At 43.3% G+C, this 22571-nt stretch overlaps 1 protein-coding gene across 1 annotated transcript in view; it reads right to left on the reverse strand.

The window, feature by feature from the left end:
* The window catches only part of LOC117272175 (phospholipid phosphatase-related protein type 5-like), a 36669-nt gene that overhangs the window by 8948 nt on the left and 5150 nt on the right, over window positions 1-22571 (reverse strand). Inside the window, exons 2-4 of the mRNA XM_078172879.1 lie at window positions 8551-8683; window positions 2106-2356; window positions 1299-1475 (exon numbers count right to left, since the gene is read on the reverse strand). Coding sequence (XP_078029005.1) covers window positions 1299-1475; window positions 2106-2356; window positions 8551-8683 — 561 coding nt within the window. The remainder of the gene's footprint in view (window positions 1-1298; window positions 1476-2105; window positions 2357-8550; window positions 8684-22571) is intronic.

Consider the following 22571-nt stretch of genomic DNA (forward strand, 5'->3'; position numbering starts at 1 on the left):
AATCCCCGCACAGGGACAACACGCTCAACACTATCAACAAACTCACGGATCCTTCTCCCCTCGGCCAAATGGGACCGGGATAAAGACCCTGGTGTTATCTGGCACGGAAGCCTCTCCACAGAGACAATATGCCAACACCAAGAGTGCGACAGCAAGGACGGCAACACAGCCACCGTGAGAGGCAATCACCCTCTCTCAAACCCCGTGAGGTAAGCGGCACGGACTGTGTATTTGTTAGCATTGCTAAACGAAAGTTTTCTTTTTGTAGAAAGACAGAAGATAGAATTGTCTCAAAGAAGCACAGCGACACACACCACACTGCTCCAAATGGAATCAGAAAAATCACTGGAGGTGTGGTTGACAGGGCTTTATATAGGCTGTCAGCCACGACCACAGGTGGATTGTCTTAAAGAAATTATCCACGTCACGTGACCCAAGGGTTCAGGTCTCCAAAAGAGATATATACAATATATCTCTGGGTGGAGGGGAAGCCTAGAACGATAGAGAACATGAAGCCTCATTATTTTTTTATTTATTTTTTTTTTAAAGAGGGTAAAACAATATAAATGTGAAAAAACTAATCAGCACAGACAGAAAAGTCTATTTAGGACCTTACTCAATATAAACACAATTCCAGAAAACCTAATTTGATAAGAAAGACTGTTTTTTTTCCCTGTAAGACATCAGAGGAGCCATTTGTTTGCCATTTCTGTACATGTGTGCTGCCTGTAAGGAGTTCACATCTGCTGTGGAGCTTCATTTGTTATTGACTACAAGACCCATAAGCCCCGGGTGAGGTTGGCCAATCAATGGCTCTAAACTACAGGAAATGTGTGTCTTCAGCTTAGGCCTCATTTGGCCAGTAAGGCCATACAACAGCACTGGAAGCTCCTATTGGCTCAAATGAGGTGTCAGTGGAAAGGTCAGTAGCTCACCTCCACTTTGAGATAGTCCAGTCAGTTTGTTTACATGAAGGACAGAGAAATTATTGATAATATGTGGAGAAATATGGGTGTTTAAAACTGATGCAACAGCAGTTTGTGTATATCTATGGTTGTAATAATGTGTTTGGAGTGGACTTAATATTTCACTAGATTTAGATCATCTGGACCTTTGTCAGTGTGAAAACTGAAATGGGATCTGTGTATGCTGTGATTCTGTCTGAATAATATGGATCAGTGGATTATGATAATGCATCATAGGTGAGTAATAACTATTTAATTGTTTGTCTGACAGAAGTATTTATTGAGTCTGCTCTGGTGGTTTTATCTTGAAATGGTCAGTAGTAATGAACTGACCAGAAATACAGCAATAGCTCCCCCAATGGCTTGTCCTGCAATGACATCACTCCAGTGGTTTCGGTACTCGGCCACTCTGTTGATGCCTGTTAGCACAGCCAGACTGACCAATGAGAGGCTGACGAGGGGTCCAGTCAGACGGCCTCCTCTGGAACCGACACAGGACATGACGTACATCTGAAAAGGATGGTTACTTTATTTCTGTGACACTATTCAGAACCAGTGTTATATGGTGAGATACAATAAGATTTATACTCAGTGGTAAAGCAACCTGGTCTCACTCTAAAGTCACTGAATACCAGCGCTTGGTCAGAGACTTCCCTGTCAAACACCAACGAAAAAAGCCATCCTTTTATATCGTTTGCTTCCTGTAAGATTGTAAAGTCAAACCCTGTTCTTTTTTCCTAATCCCAACCACGTGTGTGTGTTGGCTAAACCAAACCATGTGCATTTGTTTTTGATGGGAAAAAATGTCAATTTGTGGTGTTTTACTGACATGGTGCACTTATTTTGAAAGAGACTGTTTGCAAACTGTACATTTACTGTAAAAATGGATATGTATTTTGAAAACAGACAATGCATAAAACAGGCTGAAGTTGACACAGTGTCCCAGAACGTCAACAACCAACGCACCCAGGGTGACTTGCACATCATATATCGACATGGAAAGTCCATGACCAAACATTGATATGTGACGAGGTTGGAGTGAGAATGTGTTGGGTAAAAATAAACTGCATGGGGATCTTTTATGCTTGTCTCTGTCTCTGCACATCTTCAGCAGCTGTTACATTAAACAGAGCCACTCACTGCCAGGTAAACAGCCGTATACAGACTCAGCGCAGCCTCTTTGGAGGGGAAAGTCTTTCTGGCTCTCATGATGTCATCAGGGTCACCAGTGCAAGCATCTGATTGGCTGACAAAAAGCGTTGTGTCCAGACAGCCGAGGGCTGTGTAATTGGGCTGGCAAACAGACAGGAAGTGAGGAGCCAGACATCCTGTGACCAGCTGACCTGTGTTGACAAATATGTCTGTTGTAAACAGACCAAAGACATACACACCTACAGAGAAACACACAGAGATGATATGATTACAATTCAACACATTTAAAAGCAGCATGTTGCCATAACATAGAACATAGAACATAACATAGAATGAGACAGCCCATTCAAGCTTTAGTTAAATCACATCAACACTGTGGTGGAGGAAGAATTCAGATCCTTCAGTAAAAGTAATACACCTATATTAACATACATTACAAGTACAGGTTGTGCAAAGAAAATGTTACTTAAAAGTACAATGTGTACCATATGGGCAGAATTTTGGTTTAAAGCTTTCCAAAAATTATCTACCATCATCAACAAAATGTGAAGAAGTAACAGTGTCTGTTATGTCAAAGTCGTCTACGTATAAGCATGCTAGCTAGCCCTGGCCCGTCCTGTTTGAAACACCCATTGGTTTGAAGCTAAGCCCACACAACATTTATGTTAGACCATTATTTAACATTTAACAGTGGCTATTGGCAAAACATATTTTAAGTGCAACTAATGACCACAAAAAGTGCACCAAAAAATATTCCAAATACAAAAAATAAAAAAATGGCCCCCTTTGGTTTCGGAGGGAGTTGCTGTCCTAAGCAAAGGAGTTCAAGTGTATCTGGGTCTTGTTCATGAGTGAAGGTAAAATGGAACGTGAGATGGATCAGCGGTTTGGTGTAGCGTCTGCAGTGATGCAGGCACTGCGCTGGACCGGCATGGTGAAGGGAGCTGAGCCCGAAGGTGAAGCTTTTGATTTACTGGTCCATCTACATCCCAGCCCTCACTTATGGACATGAGCGTTGGGTAGTGACTGAAAGAATGAGATCACGGACACCAGCGGCCAAAATTAGTTTTCTCCAAAGGGTAGCTGGGCTCAGCCTTGGAGACAGGGTGAGAAGCTTGGACATCAAGAGGGAGCTCGAAGTAGAGCCGCTGCTCCTTCGTGTCGAAAGGGGCTAGTTGAGAAGGTTCTGGCATCTGATGCCTCCTGGGTGCTTCCTATAAGAGGTGTACATTGACGTCCAACTGGTGGGAGGCCCTGGGGCAGACCCAGAGCACACTGGAGAGATTATATATCTCGTCTGGCCTGGGAATGCCCCGGGATCCCCCAGGAGGAGTTGGAAGGCCTAGCTGGGGAAAAGGACGTCTGGGGTTCTTTGCTTGGCCTGCTGCCCTCAAGACCCAGCCCCGGATATGTAAATGAAAATGAACGAATGAATGAATGAATGAACTAAAATTTGATATATGGTTTTGTTGTGCCTGTTTGTTTGCTATGATGATCTAGCTAAAACTGAGCTAAGAAAGATGCAACGTAAGCTACACACAAAGATTATAAGACCAGTGTTAGTTTGACTGGCTCTAAGAGTTTCAGCAGTTTTGTTGAATTTAACATGTTCTTGCTGTGCTGATATTAGCTATTTTATTTTATTTTTTTCAGTAACTGATGACTGTTAATGTAGATTGAATGGACCCAGTAGTGGGCTGGTGAAATGCTGCCCCCTATTTCTTTGGAGCTTGTGGCCAGGCATTATACATTGCACATTTAAATAAAAGAACATAAATATTATTAGCAAAATGTACTAATGTATCATAAGGAAAAGCACTCTGATGTAGAATCTTAATTTGCAGAGTAACAAGTAACTATAGTGTAACTGTCAAAATAATAGTAAGAAGCACAATATTTATGTAGTACAGTGTACGTATCAATACTGTAGCATAAAATGGAAATATTTAAGTAGAGTAGCCAACAAGTACCTCAGATTTCTACACAAGCACAATCCCTGAGTAAATGTAATTAGTTACATTACGCCACTGCATCAACATAGGTAATGCCTAGATGTTGGCATGGTATTTTGTGTTTGTTTCAAAATGTTTTTTATTAAGGTTTTCAAAAAGAAAAAATGCTGGGTTGGGCAGACACATTCCACAATACCACACAATACACATCAGTGTACAATACAAACAAAAGTAAACATAACCCTGAGGCGATCAAATTAATACCCTATATGATACAACAGCCCTTCCCTACTACCCCCCACCCATCCCCCTGTCCCTCGTTTTTTTTCCTCCCTTTAAATACTTTTAAGGCACAATGTCTGGATTTAATGAGCAAAGTAGCAATATCCATGGAATCAGATTTTACTTTTAGAACACATTGAGAGCTGATGTTGTTGGGTGTTATGAAAATAAGACGGAAAGGGTCCCTAGGTCTTACAATTTTTTTCTCTGAACCATTGGCAGACAGTGCAGTATCTCCAATTTTAGGCAGGACATTACATCTCGAAGCCACTGGCCAGATGTGGGCGGGGCAGCCTCCTTCCATTTGAGCAAGATTGCACGTCTGGCCAAGAGCAAAGCATAAGTCACCATATGGTGCCTGGTCGTCTCCACCAGCAATACCAAAGAAGCCAACAATAGGGAGTAGTTCAGGATTTTTTAAAGGATTTTAGAGAGGAGCATGGTATAATCTATCACTTAATATAGTGTATGCCACAGTGTTAACATGACACCTTCTATCACACAAATGTGCATGCATGAGTGAATTTGCTATATGAAAAAAACAATGTCACTGACATGAAACAGAAACAACAATAAACAACATCATTACTTCAAACATTTGTCATCATAACGAAAAAAGAATCTTGTAAGAATCATTTAAAAGCAGCATCTAAAAGCACCTCTGTCGGGGCGTCGGTGGCATAGAGTAGGCACCCCATGTACAGCGGCCCGGGTTCGACTCCAGCCTGTGGCCCTTTGCTGCATGTCACTCCCTCTCTCTCTCTCCCTTTCACGCTTGTCTGTATCGATTAAAGGCCAAAATGTCCCAAAAAGTATCTTAAAAAAAAAAAGCACCTCTGTCATTTTATTTAAATGGCCACATTATTAATATGAAATTTATACACAATGTATTCCCCCCCAAATTCTAATGATGAAGAGCAGTCTGGGCACTTCTTGCTGCCAACAATCCCATGATGCAAATGCAAAAATGACAGTTGTGCAGCACTTCATCTCAGTGATAATGACAAGAATGTATTAGTGTCTGAAATCTGTTGGGATTCACTGGACTAAAGATAATTTGTCATTTGTTACAATCTAAACTGGACATCTGAAGGCTTCTTCTCTTGCCATCTGAAATGGTAAGAAACCTCATGTTCTTTGTTCTTCAAACATATGACAGTTATTTGATACTCATGTCCACAGGATGCCCCACCTCACACCAAAAGTGACACCAGTCGTCAAACTTGATTGGACAGTACTTTTACAGTGATATGCCCCTCTGTGATGTCACCAAGCAAACTTCAGGGAAAGTTGTGCTCTCTCACACAGTCTCTCCTCTTTCCTCCTGGGCCTTGATAAGCCCAGACAGGTCTTCCTCTTCCTCATGGGCTCTGACAAGCTCAGAGGCCCTTGCCCCCAAATCACTAAGGGGAGGGCAATTGCTCTGCAGACTCTTGCTGTCTTTCTCCTGGACCATGATCTGCATGCCCACAACAGGACCAAAACCTTAAAACCAGAGAAGTTAGTGTGCCAAACACAAGGTTTGCAAATAACTTTCCAGCAACAAGGAGAACCAAGTTGAGTTAGCACCCCATCATCTAACTCTGCATGGACCCCGAGCGAGCTGCTTCCTCAGATCTGCACCTTTGGAACAAGGATACAACAAAGACTGCACCTGGAACCACAGCTCTTTCCAGCCTTCTCCTGCTGGGTAACAAAAGCAGCACACCACAAAGCGACTCTTCCCTCCATTCATTCAAGGATTGGTAACGTAAAAACTGGGCATAGCTTTATCATAGATGTACAGACTAGGCAAGACTGTTTAACTTGTTGATTGTGATTTAATGCTGTTTATTGAGTTACTGTTGTGATCAATCAATCAATCAATTTTATTTATAAAGCCCAATATCACAAATCACAATTTGCCTCACAGGGCTTTACAACATACGACACCCCTCTGTCCTTAGGACCCTCGTAGCGGATAAGGAAAAACTCCCCCCAAATAAACCCTTTAACGAGGGAAAAAAACGGTAGAAACCTCAGGAAGAGCAACTGAGGAGGGATCCCTCTTCCAGGATGGACAGACGTGCAATAGATGTCATACAGAACAGATCAGCATAATAAATTAACAGTAATTGGTATGACACAATGAGACAGAAAGAGAGACAGAGACAGAGAGACAGAGACAGAGACAGATGCAGGACAGACGGTAACAGTAATAGCTTACAACAACATTAATGAAAGTAATAATATTATAGTTATAATTCTGGCTATTGTGGTACAATATGTTGAAAGTATATAATAATATCTGATAGTATACATATGTGACAATAATCATACGTGTATAATAACAGTAGAAGTGTTATTGTTATTGTTATTGCTGTCAGGTTATTGGTTAGTTGGCTTCGCCTAAGCTAAGTGATGTTAGTTTGCTCAATTCAGTCCACTCAGACCCAAAGTAGTTCACAGTCAATCAATCATTCAGTCTTCATTTTCACCACAAGGAAGTTTAAAAATTCATCTTCCACTACAGTTTTGCCATCAGTAGCAGTATAAATCTCTAGTTTTATCCGTGATAACCGTGATTTACTCAGAGCTGCCACACCTCCACCTGCTGCCTCCAGCATCTTGTTTATCATTATTAATTTAACTGTTAATCAAAACTTTTGAGACTGATACCATTAACTGGCACAAATCATTTTTCAATTATATATCTCGTGCCGCACAAGGTGATTTAATGTAAATGAACATTATTCAATAAACAATTTAACATAATTAATATTGATTATTAAAAGTTATTAATTATTTCAGATAGCCAATTTGATACTTTAATTGCAGATCTATTACGAGGTCAGGCCCATGTTAAGATTTAAGTCCCAACAAATGGTGCTGCCATGTAAAACATAGCACTGATGCCTAGATCACAACATTTTGGTGTCCCCATGTGACACGTAGTATTGTTATAGATTGTTATAGAACAGTTTGTTCCTACAGTGTGTGGAGAGCAATGATTTGCCTAAAACAGCACAACACACTAACAGATTCCATTCCAGGCCTTTCTCTTTCCGAAGTAGTCATATACTGCTTATTTCAGTTTCAGACATGGATGGCAAAAGCCACCTTTCATGGCATTAGGATATGCTGCCGGGTGGTGTTGGTTTGTAACGCAGCCAGACGGAATCTTTTGTGGTGTTAATATACCCTGCCAGTCGGCCAGATTGCACCTGGCCCTCCCCTGTCCTTAAAAAATAATTTGCCATCCCTTTCTTTTGCACCACCCACTCCCCCCTCATAAGTAACGAAAATTGTCTTATAAAATCCCATGTGAGCTCCATGTCTTGTGTCTTACCTTCCAGGCTCCAGACAGTCCCTTAGAAAGTTATTTTTGTCTTTCTTTTCCTTCTTTTCTTTTTGGAATCCCAGAATTCCCGCCTTTTGTGGAAAGACATGACAGTGTACGTTGGTGCTCTAGAAGCAGAAACACTCGAAGACAAATCCTAGTGCAGTGGTGGAATAAACCATGTTTGTGTTTGATTTTTAAGCAAAGCTCATTTTTTAACCAATTTATTTAGCACACACACACACACACACAACAACAACAACAACAACAACAACTACCCTTGTTTTTTGTATAACAAGACCATCACGTCGTTATAATGTTTAAAGTAATTTTTATCAACACTGCACAGGAACATTTTAACTGATCAAGTCCTGATGTGGTTACAACTGTGCAATGCTAAAAAAGGTGTTCTCATCATCAGAAAGTATGTAGCCATAATGAGAAAAGCATCTCATAAAATGTTCTTTCATAACAAACAACATACCTTGTCAGAGTGTTAAGCTGTTAAAAATGAAACACCTTCTCATATAATGGCTGAATGAGTCTGACTCTTTATTAGCTCCTGAAGCAGAACACCTGGGAGACAGTGTATTTGGTGTTTTGGATGCATAACAATTTAGAACTTTGCCTTTCACCTTTTTACCCATAAATTGAAGCCTGGACTGCCTACATCAGTGAGAGCTGGCCAAAACCAGACAAAGCCTACTGGCAGGGTGACCACTACCACCACTGATTGACACTGACTGCTGATTAAAAATGCTATTCAGTATGAAGCAGGCTGGATTAAACCACAAAATATACAAAATTATGAATAACACATAGCAGCTAAATATCAGTATAGGTTTGAGTTATTTTTAGTGCATATATGCAATTAGATTACCAAGGAAACGGAAGGTCCTGCGCACCATGGGGTTCACGTAGCAACAGTCACCCATGACAACAACCTTCTCCTGGTTGTATAGGTTGTTTGAGTTGTAGTGAAGGAGGAAGATAACGAGCTCTACGCCTGAAATCTGCCAAACAGAAAAAAAAACGAAATTACTATTGGATCCAAATACTTAGATTGTGGAACTGTTGAAAAAAAAGTTACCAGTGATGATATCTGTCAAACACACCACATGTTCATTATCAGTCTCAAGAGTGTCAAAAAATCTTCTAAAACAGCATCCATACCGTATTGGGAAAACAAATCCTACCTCTGAAAACCACTACCTATGCACAGGAGATCTACAGGTTTCACTGAGTTTGCCGTTCAGACGTGCAGTGAACGCACTGTGATATATTATGGAGCTTTATCCCTACCTTTATTCAAGAGAGTGGTCTATCAGTTTGAGAGCATTATTTATTAATTTCACGTTCAAAAACCCTGCCCTCACACTCAAATAGCCTCTGCTTGCGCTCGCATCTACTCTGTTTCTGCTCAAACTGTGTGCTCACACTCAGATACCATTTGCTCGCACTCAGATACCATGTTGCTCACGCAGATTTCCTGCTCGAGCTTCGGCTTTTCTCCTCGCGCTCAAACTGTTTCTGTGAGCTTGCGGAATTTCTGCTCTCAGATTTCTGCCCTGCTTTTGGATTTTTTTGTGCAACAACCCTGTCAAAATCCCCCAACCAATAGAACGTCAGGTTTATTGTTGACCAATGAAATGATCTCTGCCTCCTTGCGGGCGCTCTCGCTTTAGTTTTAGAGCATCCTGTCCGGGCGGGAACTCTTTAACCGGGTTCATCCACTCCCACCCTCCAGGGATTTATTAAATGTTCTTCCCTTGCTTTCTTTACCACTTTTGGAATAAAGGGACTGTTAATTTCCACACGTGCACCATATATATATATATTAGGGCTGTCAAACGATTAAAAAAATTAACTGATTAATCGCAGTACTACTCTGTGATTAATCACGATTAATTGCGATTAAAATACTAATATTTTTGTATTTTGGTGGGGAGATGTGTGGTGTTGGAAATAAAGAAATGACAAACTAGTCTGAGAAATCTCTTTTTCTTACTTTATTAAGAATAGTGAACATTCCCTTTTCTTAGTGCCTGTGTGGCGTTACAGGTCCCATTTCACAGTTAGACCTTAAATTAACATAAAATTGTGCTTGGCGTTACAGACAAATTAAAACCTGAGCAGTCCTGTTTCACAGTTACTGTAGACCTTAAATTAATACAAAATTGTGCCTGGTGTTATCTGAAAACTGAACAGTCCCTTTTCACAGTAAGGGGGATCCATAATATACAAACAATAAACAGTTAGTTCTTCAATTAACATATTGTGCCTGGCATTACAGAAACAAATGAACAGTCTCTTTTCACAGCCTTAGAAGTCCACTACTTCTCTCTTAACCAGTTGCTTAGGCATACTAGCTAGTTCACACATCTAGAGCTGTTGCTGCCTACAGAAAGAAAGAAAGAAAGAAAGAAAGAAAGAAAGAAAGTTTAATTTCCCATATGCAATAAGTACAGGTAGCCTACATTGAAATTATTGCTTCTCCCTACACAGTTTATCAGTTCCATCCTTATCAGTTCACTAGTGTGACATACGTACCTTCAGCCATGACATGTTCAGGTTCTCCTTCCGCTTGATGAGGTCCTCTCTGAATGTAGTCTTGAAGCGTAAGACATAGGCAGGGTCATCATCTGTCACCTCCAGGTAGCACTGCAGAGCAGGACACATATTTGTCACCACCCAGGAGGTTAGTGACATACCTACAAACACACACACACACACACACACACACACACACACACACACACACACACACACAAGAGCAACAGATGACTACACTTTTCATTCCCACTTTTTCACATCCATTAAAAAAACAGGCCTAAAATTATTTCAACAATACAATACCAAAATGACTATTACTTGTACGCCTGTTAGGCAACAGAAAATAAAATTGGAAATGAACTTACTTGCATGGTTCTAGCAGTGTTTTCAGTCTTGCCAGCCTGCCATATTCAGCTGCTGTTAGCAGGGCAAAGTTGTGCTTCTGCTGTGCCAGTGTTGCCTTCAGTGGCTCTTTGTTTTTGAGGACTCGTGTTATCATCCCCAGGGTCGAATTCCAGCGAGTGGGTACGTCCTGGATGTGTGGCTCTTCGTCTTGACCATGAGAGGCTTGCTGTGCTTTCAGCTCAGCTGTGTTTGCAGGGCTGTGTTTGAAATGTCCCACGATTTTGCGGCACTTGGCTAATGCACCATCAAACCTACTGTGACTGAGAGACACTGCTATTACTCTCTGTATCGTGTGCTGTACAGGACAGATGCTCAAAGGGCAAGCTCCTTGCTGCAGCAATCATGTTACGAGCACTATCTGTTCCTATAGTTGTGACCTTATCCGTTATTTTCCACTCGTCAGAAACTTGAATGAACTGCCTTGCGCATGCGTCTGCAAAGTGTCTTTCTTCAGTTTTCACCACTCCCAATGCGAACGAGTGCAGCTGCCATTTATCATCAATAAGGTGTCCTGTTACACCGAGGTAGTTTTGGTTATTCACCGATGTCCAGTGGTCGCCAGTCAATGCGATACACGGAGCTTGAGCCAACAGCTCCGTTTTCATTAACTTCTCATTGTCATAGAGCTCATGGATTCTTGCGACAACAGTGCCCCTCGAAGGTGCTTTGTAAAATGGGTCAATGGGTCTTCAACAATGCTGATGGGCCTGCAGTCCATAGCAACCCATTTAGAGATTGCATTTGTTAGTCTACTTGTTGTTGCTTTGTTGACAGGCTTACCTTGGCTGCACTGTGTTATTTTAAGTTGCCGGACCTGACTTCCAGCTAGCTCTGTGCTAGCGCCACTGCTAGTACTCGCACCAGAAATGTGCTTGGCCTTGAGGTGATATTTAAGGCTTGTTGTGGATCGGTGGTATGATAAAACGTCACGGCAGTATTTGCAGACAACTTTGCTTTTATCTAAATTCCCACCTGGAGTTTTTTTAAACAGAAATTGGTTCTGTAGAACGCCAATGTCCGACACTTCCTCCTCTGCCATCCTTAGTCACTGCCAGGCTGCAGGTGTGGCGACACAGACACAGACCACACAGACAGGCTCTACCTAGATCATGTGACACGATTAATCATGCGTTAATTTTTCTTTAACGCGTTATTATTTTCAGGTTAATCACATGTATTAACGCGTTAACGTTGACAGCCCTAATATATATATATATATATATACATATATATATCCCCTTGATGACTGAATGTATTAAAAATTAATGCTATGTGCTTTTGCTTTCAAGCTAATGCGAAATTAAGTGGAGATTGTTAATTTGTCTTTTGTACATAGAATAGATATAAATTTAGGTATGATGCAAATTAGCGACAACAGGCATAAATGGAAAAAAATGGTAAAAAAAAAAAGAAGAAAAAAAAAGATAATAATAATAATAATATTAAAACACATTTTCCTGTCTCAGGTATGTAGATTTTATTGATGCCACATAATTATTTTCAATGTTCTGACTATAACACCAACTATTATAATCCAATGTGAAACAGAGCTCAAGCTTTTCACTTAGAACACTGGTGCTAGGAAGTGCATCGTGATTTCCATCGGAGTCTTCATCACTGCTGCTCCTGTTGTCAGTACTCTCACTACTGCTGCTTTCATCACCTGGTGTAGAAAAAAGAAATCACTATGTAAGAGTGCAGACATTTTTATCTACATTATATACACATCATGTACACATGGTTACATTCACCAACATATGGCCATGTGTAAACCGCAAAAAGCTGAAACTCTACACGAAATTATAGCATTATTACTGCTGGGTTTTTTTTATAAGATTATCTATTTGGCCTTTTGCTTTAGGACAGCATGAAGTGGGGAAAGAAAGAATGGGGGAATGATGGGCCCCAGGCTGGGATCGAGCCTGCGACCGCTGTGGCGCCTCTGTGCATGGGGCCTGTGCATGCTGCGTACAGACTACACTCCTAAACAGGTGATGTAAACGGCAGTAACAGGGGCATCGTTAGCTTAGTGGATAGTGCCAACGCGGTGTAGGAGTGTAGTGTTCATCACTATCCCCACTCACTGTCACTGAGGCAGCTGTCGTCACTTTTGACTGGTGGAACCCTGATTTGAAGTCCACCTGGTCTCTTCCCATAGAACACTGATGCATTCATTTTGTTCTGTGTTCTGAAAAACTACAAAAATGCATTTATGCATTATGCATGCTATTTTTATAATGTTTATAGAAATTAAAGCCACAGTGTGTAGGAATTTCTCCCATCTAACGTTGAAATCATATATTGCATTCAAACAGATGGCGCACTCTAGTGCCTTACTGTTTCAAACACGTATTGCAACAACTGTAGCCGCTGTGTACCAAAAAGCTATGATAACACTGATGAAACCATGTCATCCGATACTACCAATTCAGGCTCCTACACAAACACACATGACGCGAGTTGACAAACCCCCTCCGCACCATGCTGGCTGTGTTTACAACGTAGGACTGTTGGGGCGGATGTAAATTGAAACAAACCAATCACGTCTTGTCCTTTGACAACTGACAAGTGGCTCAACCTCACACACCTCATCCCTCTCCGCGCATTACTGCGCCGCTAACAGCTGTTAGTGGCCAGCGGCACTACTGCTGCATAACAAAGTCCCACTCTTTGAGCATAATGCAGGATCATGTATTATGCAGCATCACGGGAGACGGAATCCTTGTCGCCAAGAAAGTGCAAAAGGGAATCAAAAAGGCAGCGTGACCGGCGAATTAAAAAAACAAGGGTCAGCATTGGGGTTGCCTTTCCCAGGTGGAGAGAGCTGCTGAAGGAGAAAGGTAATACAATCACAGGCCAGCACTAACAGTGGCTAACAGCGGCTAACAGTGGCGCAGTGATGCGAGGAGAGGGATGAGGCTGTTAGCAACTGGCCGGTAACAGCGGCTAACAGCCAACAGCGGCGCTGGCCTGTGATTGCATTACCATTCTCCCTCAGCAGCTCTCTCTACCTGGGAAAGGCTACCCCGATGTGGGCCTTCATTTTTTTAATTCGCCGGTCACGTGGGCAGGTGTATTCTCAAGATGGCGAAACGTAATGGAACCCCACAGACGACTTACCCGCACAATGTACAAACAAATCCGAAATTCTCCTTTTACGAGAATAAGTCAGATTATTGGTGGAGGTAATAGTACACCAGTGATGACATATTTATGAATGCAGACATCAATTTTTGCCAATAAACAACTGAAAATGTTACACAATATCCCTTTAACTAGAGTGTCCTTTCCCAAAGAAAATGTATGTGAGTGCTGAAATACACCTAAATACAGCGTTATTTCTATGCTGCTGTTATGTAACGTTAGCGAATTCGCGACAGACAGAAATCTTCAAATAACGTAAAAATTAATCGCCACATGAATTCTTTTCCAATATGTCAGCTGTAGAAGTAAACAATAAGCTGGCACATATTTTTACCTTAGCACAACTTACCTCATATTGGACATTTTTCTCCAAATTTGCAGCTTCCACATGCAGCGGTTGTTAGCCAAAGCGTTAGCTTCCATGAACTAGTTCTCACTCCGACCAGTCCTACAAGAAACCAGTGCTTGCAAAAGGTTCCTAGATACATATTGAATATGCACAAACTGGCACTGGGGGAATGCATACACTATCTCGGCTGCAGTCTGAATGGAAGCCGTATGATGCAAATTCACAACAATCGGCTTCAATCCAAAAGTCGTAAAGAAAGTAAGGAAAGAGCATTTAATAAAGCCCTGGATGGTCAGAGTGGATGAACCCGGTTAAAGAGTACCCGCCTGGACGGGAAGCTCTAAACCTAAAGCGAGCGAGCCCACAAGGAGGCAGGGATCATTTCATTGGTCAACAGTAAACCTGGCGTTCTATTGGTTGGGGGATTTTGACAGGGTTGTTGCACAAAAAAATCCAAGAACAGGGCAGAAATCTGAGAGCAGAAATTCCGCAAGCGCACAGAAACAGTTTGAGTGCGAGGAAAAAAGCTGAAGCTCGAGCAGGAAATCTGTGTGGTCAACATGGTATCTGAGTGCGAGCAACATGGTATCTGAGTGCGAGCACACAGTTTGAGCAGAAACAGAGTAGATCCAAGCGCAAGCTGAGGCTATTTGAGTGCAAGGGCAGGGTTTTTGAACGTGAAATCAATAAATAATGCTCTCAAACTGATAGACCACTCTCTTGAATAAAGGTAGGGATAAAGCTCCATAATGTATGTGCTCATTATTCAGTGAGAGGCAGACAGGTACCAAGAAACACAGGTCAAGGAGAATTCAAATACTGGAATCAACTGTAAATATCAAACATTATTATCCACCCATCCATTTTCAACAGCTTATCTGAAGCTGGGTCACGGGGGCAGCAGGCTGAGCAAGGTACTACAGACGCCCCTCTCCCCAGCAACGCTTTCCAGCTCTTCCGGGAGGATCCTGAGGCGTTCCCAGGCCAGATGAGATACAAACTCTTTTCAGCTGCTTATATCAGGGATCTCATTCTTTCAGTCACTACCCTAAGCTCATGGCCATAGGTGTGGGTTGGGATGAAGATGGACTGGTAAATCAAAAGGTTTGCCTTCTGGCTCAGCTCTCTCTTCACCACAACAGTCTGGCCAAGCAACTAATCCATCTCATGCTCCATTCTACCCTCACTTGTGAACAAGATCTCAAGATACTTGAACTCCTTTGCCTGGGGCAGCAACTCTCTCTCGACCCGGAAGAGGCAATCTATCATTTTCAGGAAGAGAACCATGGCCTCAGACCTCAAGGTGCCAACTCTCTCTTATATATAAATCCTACTATTAAATGGAGAAACCTCTGTCCTTCCATCCATCTGTCATCAACCGTTTTCCTCCTCACTGCTTTGACCTATTTCTCTGAACTTTCACATAGGCTTTCATCTTGGTCATGTGCAGACAGCCACGATGCTGTTTTTGCATTTTTCCCACATTTCTACTGTTTATATTCACGTTTTTTTCCACTACCCATTCATACTGTTCTGTCCCCAACAGGACATTATTTTTTCTTTAGTTTAGTTATCTTCTCTTGCTGTCAGTAGTTTGTAGCTATTATTGTAGTGTGGGCCTTTAAGAATCTGATCTTTGCACCATGTGACACTCTGCACCATGTGACTCAGTAAGGCAGTTCATAATGAACAGGACAGCCACAGGACTGCACATGCTGCTGCATGTTGCATATTATTGCTAAGTTTGATGTACAATATGATGATTTTTATGATCGTTTGTTAGCTCACATGGCACATGGCACCATACTAGCATGCTACAGTAACTACAGTCAGGTCCATAATTATTTGGACAATGATACAGTTGTCATCATTTTGGCTCTGTACACCACCACAATGGGTTTTAAATGAAACAATGAATACCTGCTTTAAGTGCAGACTCTCAGCTTTCATTTAAGGCTTTTTTCAAAAATGTAGTATGAACCGTGTTGGAATGACAACCATTTCTTCACACAGTCCCCCAACTTTAAGGGCTCATAAGTATTTGGACAAACTAACATAATCATCAATTGATCAGTCAGTTTTAATACTTGGTTGCAAATCCTTTACAGTCAATGACTGCCTCAAGTGTTGGACACATAGGCATCACCAGATGCTGGGTTTCTTCCCTGGTGATGCTCCCACTCCAGATGCAGCGCTTCACCATTCTCACCTGAGACCTCTAGCTCTTCAGATTCCTGAAATTGACCACCAAGCTGCAATCCTGCTACTCCTTGGACGGGACATCATAAGGGTGCACCAAGTGCATGAACAGATCAATGGTCCTCATGACACCCCATATGTGCAAAAGCTTGACCTAGGGTGGGTCATTGTTGGGGACGTTTGTTTGGGGAATGTTCACAAACCAACGACTGCAAACACTCTCTTCACAAGCACACTAGAGAATGGTTGTCCATCTCTCTTTAAACCTTGTCCCAATCGTTTCCTCATCAAAGAGAGATACAGTGAGTCTCTGCCCACCGGTCTCATCCAGGGCTACCACAGAGATGATGTCACCTGTGACAAAGAAGGAAACCACCTTGGATGCACAGTATTCCAGAGGACAAAGGAGGATAGCCAAACAGCTCCCTCAATTGAAGATCGGGCCTTCATGAAGATGATGGAAAAAGGGCTTCAAAAGGACAAAGGCAACAACTGGGTAGCCCCCCTTCCCTTCAGGAACCAGAGGCGCCACCTTCCTGACAATTGAGCACAGGCACTGAAACGGCTTTCTGTGCTTAGACGGAACTTTGACAGAAAACCGGAGATGAGAGACCACTTCGTTTCTTTCATGGAGAAGATATTTGAAAACGACCACGCAGAGGTTGCTCCTCCACTGAGGGAAGAAGAGGAACATTGGTACCTACCAACCTTTGGCATATACCACCCGAGAAAGCCTGGACAAATTCGTGTGGTATTTGATTCCAGCGCGCAATGTGTGAGTTTCGTTGAATGATGTCCTCTTGACAGGTCCAGACTTTAATAACACCCTCCTTGGTGTCCTGATTCGCTACAGGAAAGAGTCCATTGCGGTCACTGCGGGCATATAGCAAATGTTCCACTCTTTCCTGGTCAGAGAGGAGGACAGGAACTTCTTGTGATTCCTTTGGTTTAAGGACAACGACCTCAACAACAACATCACTGATTATCGCATGAAGGTTCATGTCTTTGGCAACAGCCCCTCTCCAGCTGTTGCCATCTATGGTCTCAAGCGGTTGGCACAAGATGGTGAGGCTGAGTTCAGCACAGACGTCAAGCAGTTCATAGATCGAGATTTTTATGTGGATGATGGCCTGAAGTCACTGCCCTCCGAAGAAGCTGCCATCAGTTTGCTGAAAAGAACACAGGACATGCTCGCCTGCTCGAACCTCAGGTTACACAAGATCGCGTCAAACAGCAGTGAGGTAATGAAAGCCTTCCCCTCTCAAGACTATGCAAATAATCTGAAGGATCTGGAGCTCGGCACAGACACCTTGCCAACGCAGCGTAGCCTTGGGCTCAACTGTGACCTGCAGACGGATACGTTCATGTTCCAGGTTTTGGATGAAGATAAGCCGTTCACTCGTCGGGGTGTCCTATCTACAGTAAACAGCTTATACGACCCCCTGGGATTCGTCGCTCCAGTTACTATCCAAGGCAAAGCTATTCTACGTGAGCTCACCATGGAAGCGGGTGACTGGGACTCCCCATTACCACATGAAAAAGCGGAGCTGTGGACAGCATGGAGAGACTACCTGAAGGATCTCGAAAGTCTTCAAATCCCGAGAACATATGCTCCAGTCTCCATCTCAGAGGTTCAGCGGCGAGAGCTTTGTATCTTCTGTGATACTTCAGCCAAGGCCATAGCTGCAGTTGCCTATATCAAAGTCATTGATATCGAGGGGAAACACCATGCAGGGTTCGTTCTGGGTAAGGCAAAACTTGCACCACGACAGGAACATACAATACCGAGACTGGAACTGTGTGCTGCAGTATTGGCAGTAGAGGTAGCAGAGCTTGTCACTTCAGAAATTGATGACCTGGACGTTACGAGTTACTACACAGACAGTAAAGTCGTGTTAGGTTACATCTACAATGAGACTAGACGGTTTTATGTCTATGTTAGCAATAGAGTCCAACGCATCCGAAGATCAATGAAACCTGAGCAGTGGCATCATGTCCTTACTGAGCTTAACCCTGCAGATCACACTACAAGAGCTGTTCCAGCAGCCACTCTGAAGGACACCACATGGCTGACAGGGCCAGCATTTTTGACAAACCCTGAATAGAGTCTTCCCAAGAAAGATTTCTTTGAGATGGCAGATCCAGGAGCAGATCCAGGAGTTCGACCTTAAGTGTCTACACTGAGCACCACTGCCTCAAATGCTCAGCTTGGATTGCAACGCTTCGAGAAGTTTTCCAGCTGGAAATCACTGACTCGTGCCGTTACTTTCCTGATCCATATTGCTCGACTCTTCAAGAAAGCATCGTCGTCGGGACCAAGTGAATGTAATGGCTGGCATCACTGCCAGAAGGCCTACACAGTGGATGAGCTCTTGCAGTCGAGAGACCTCATAATTCGCACAGTACAGCGGGAGGCCTATGTGACAGAGTTTGAGTGCCTAAGGAACCAGGAGGAAATCCCTAAGGACAGCACTCTAAAGAAACTGGATCCATTCATCGATGAAAACGGCTTACTGAGAGTTGGCGGCCATATCACAGAAAAGAATCCTCTGATCATTCCCGGCAGCCACCACATTGCGAGGTTACTTGTGCGTCACTACCATGAACAGACCCGTCATCAAGGGCGCCTTTTTACAGAGGGTGCTGTTCACACTGCTGGTCTGTGGGTAGTTGGAGTGAAAAGGCATGTGAGCAGCATAATCTACAAATGTGTCACCTGCCGCAAGCTCCGTGGCACATTTCAGGCTCAGAAAATGGCCAACTTACCAGCAGATAGACTGAGCACAAAGCCTCCCTTCACAAATGTGGGTCTTGATGTATTTGGGCCCTGGTCTGTTCTGGCAAGGCACACACGAGGAGGCCACTCCAACAACAAGCGCTGGGCAGTAGTCTTTACCTGTCTAAGTATCAGGGCTGTACACTTTGAGGTAATCGAGTCCTTAGATACATCAAGCTTTGTGAATGCCCTCAGACGATTTATCTCCATCCGCGGGCCAGTGAAGCACATACGGTCAGATAGAGGCACCAATTTCATCGGGGCCTCTAAGGAGCTCAAGGTTCCTTCAAACATAGACAGCGTCCGTGTGGAGAGGTACCTATCTGAACAGGGCTGCACATGGACTCAGTAAGGCAGTTCATAACGAACAGGACAGCCACAGGACTGCACATGCTGCTGCATGTTGCATATTATTGCTAAGTTTGATGTACAATATGATTATTTTTATGATCATTTGTTAGCTCACATGGCACCATACTAGCATGCTACAGTAAGCTAGTAGGCAAGTCTTGGTTTGTATTGTGATACATGCACATTCATTTAAATTTGTGATAGAGGTTGTTTTACTGTACATACAGTACTTTGTGCATTATCACACTAGTTCATCATATTATTTTGCAAGCTTTAGATTGGCTACACCGTATGTTAGCTACACTTTACGTTAGCTGCTCTGCTGGCTGATATATTTTGTAATATATTTTGGCGATTGTGCTTGTTTTTCAGTTTCACCCTTTTTCTCTGTCAATAAACTGACACTCGAAGATTTCAGTCTCCAGTACTTGATGGAGGAAGGTGTTTAGCTGTTTGTCAGTTTGCACAGGGTTACGTGCATGTGGGACAAGACATACTGTGAGCACCATTAGCAGTGCGAGCTGCGCATGCGCGGAGACCACTTGGAAAACACCTGCACTGGGACCACAGTTTATGGCTGGGACATGCAATTTCAAGCACCAACACTTGCTGAAGACTAAGGTAATGATTTTACTGAATGAATGTGCATCTGTGTCTGTGTGGGCGAGCCAGCCGTTGCGTATTTTCACTTTACTGACATTAGCCTACAAACTAAATTACAAACTAAACATTGCGCTGTGCACTTTGCACTGTTTCTTTCATTCTTCCTCCGTGTTGCATGTGTATGTGTGTACCTGCGTGCCCGCTCGTGCCTCTGTGCCGTCAGCCAAAACTATGCTCCATGTATTTTGCCATAAAACATGTTTCTAAATACAGTGTGCATTGTTTGTCTTACATTAATATTTATTACACAGTGCATTTACAGTGCTCTGATTTTGCATCTCCTCTAATATACTGTTTTTGATTTCTTATTCCTCTATACACAACACATCCCCGGGTATGGACTAGTATATATAATAAAACAAATAATAAGAATGTTGTTGTCACAAAAATACCCTGAAATATTGTGATATTATTTTGGGACCCTATCGCCCACTTCTAGTAAATACCCCACTGTGAATTTTGAAGCTTTTCTGTGTCTTTAAAAAGAGGTGATTGCTAACAAGTGAGACTACAGAATGTCATCTCATGGCTTTACAGCCTGTTCATGTTTTGAAGTAATGTGGTGTAGTTTGTTTATACCCTAACATTAGCTTTTTACTTCTGGTGATTGCATTTTGGCTTCAAAAATCATAAAAGTGGTTTACAATTGTGAAGATTATCCTGCTGAACAAAACATGTAAGTATAAAAAATGTTTATTTGCCATAGATCTTATTTTCTGCAATAATCCAAAATCTAATGGAAAAATCCCATTGTCTTTTTGATGAGGGAACCAGGACCAGGCTAACTTGTGTGTAGGCCTGTACCAAATTGAGGATCATCCATCTGAATCCTGCACTGATTGAGCAAATCACACAGTAAGTTGAACTATATTTTATCTGTCTGGTGATGTTTGCTTATTGAACTATCTGGTGTGGACTGGCCATCTGGACTTTTCAAGAGAATCACAGAATGGCTGGTGGTCCAGAACGACTGGCTGAACTTTTATAAGATTTTGAGAAATCGCGATTTGAAACGTTGCAATTAGCTAATGCAAAGGCTGCGACATTAAAACACATATGCAGTGCATCTGAAGGCAAACTCATGTCCTCCAGGAGGGCACAGAGTTGGAGCTAGCAGCATTCAGTCACAAAGTGGAAGCAGTGAGTACCAGAGAGCCGAAAGCAGCTGCAAATGTTCAAAACTTGACACAGGCAGCAGTCGCTCCTGTAATGTGAAATGCAAAGCTGGCAAAGGCAACAAACAGTAAATACAGTTATCTTGTCCATTGTTACCCAAATAACAAACTGTGGGTAACAAAGGACATCAAAGCCATCCTCAATGCAAAGAAGAGGGCCTTCAGAGCTGGTAACAGGGAGGAGGTGAGAACAATACAGGAGGAGCTGAAGATGAAGATCAGGGCGACTAAGGAGAGGTATAGGAGGAAGCTGGAGAGAAAACCCCAGCAGAACAACATGAGAGAGGTCTGGAGTGGAATGAGGACAATCACTGGCTTCAGGACCAACAACCACAGAGGAGCTGAAGGTAGCATGGACAGGGCCAATGAACTGAATCTGTTTTTTAACAGATTTGACACTGCTGGACCTGCCCATCCCCCCCCCTGACTCTTCTGCTGTCTGTCTTGGTCAACCATCTCCCACTCCGCCCTCCTCCCCCACTCCTCCCTCTCACTCCTCAACATCCTCCTGCTTGACCCCCCCCCCCCCCCCCCCCTCTCCTCCTCCTCCTCCTCACACCTCATCCCCCCGTGGTCAGACTGACTGCTCTCTCCATCATGAGGACTACACCCCTCCCCCACGTGTCGTCACCTCCACAATGTGCTTCACTGCTGACCATGTGAGAAGACAGCTGATGAGACTCCACTCAAATAAGGCTGCAGGCCCTGATGGTGTCAGCCCCAGGGTGCTCAAAGCCTGTGCCCCCCAGCTATGTGGAGTACTTCAGCATGTCTTCAACATGAGCCTGAGTCTCCAGAGGGTCCCCTTGCTGTGGAAGACATCCTGCCTCGTTCCTGTGCCAAGGACCAAAGAGTCCCAGTGGCTCCAAGGACCACAGACCCGTGGCACTGACCTCCCACATCATGAAGACCCTGGAGAGACTCGTCCTGGAGCAGCTCCGGCCCATGGTCAAGCCACTTTTGGACCCCCTCCAGTTCGCCTATCAGCCCGACTTGGAGTTGAGGACGCCATCATCTACCTGCTCAACCGTGTCTACGCCCATTTGGATAAGCCAGCGAGCACTGTGAGGGTCATGTTTTTTGACTTTTCTAGTGCGTTCAACACCATCCGTCCAGCTCTACTGGGTGACAAGCTGACAGCAATGCAGGTGGATGCCCCCCTGGTGTCCTGGATTGTAGACTACTTGACTGGCAGACCACAGTATGTGCGCTTGCAACGCTGTGTGTCAGACAGAGTGGTCAGCAATACCGGGGCCCCGCAGGGGACTGTCCTCTCTCCCTTCCTC

The sequence above is a fragment of the Epinephelus lanceolatus genome, chromosome 12, assembly GCF_041903045.1.
Source record: "Epinephelus lanceolatus isolate andai-2023 chromosome 12, ASM4190304v1, whole genome shotgun sequence".
Taxonomy (NCBI): domain Eukaryota; kingdom Metazoa; phylum Chordata; class Actinopteri; order Perciformes; family Serranidae; genus Epinephelus; species Epinephelus lanceolatus.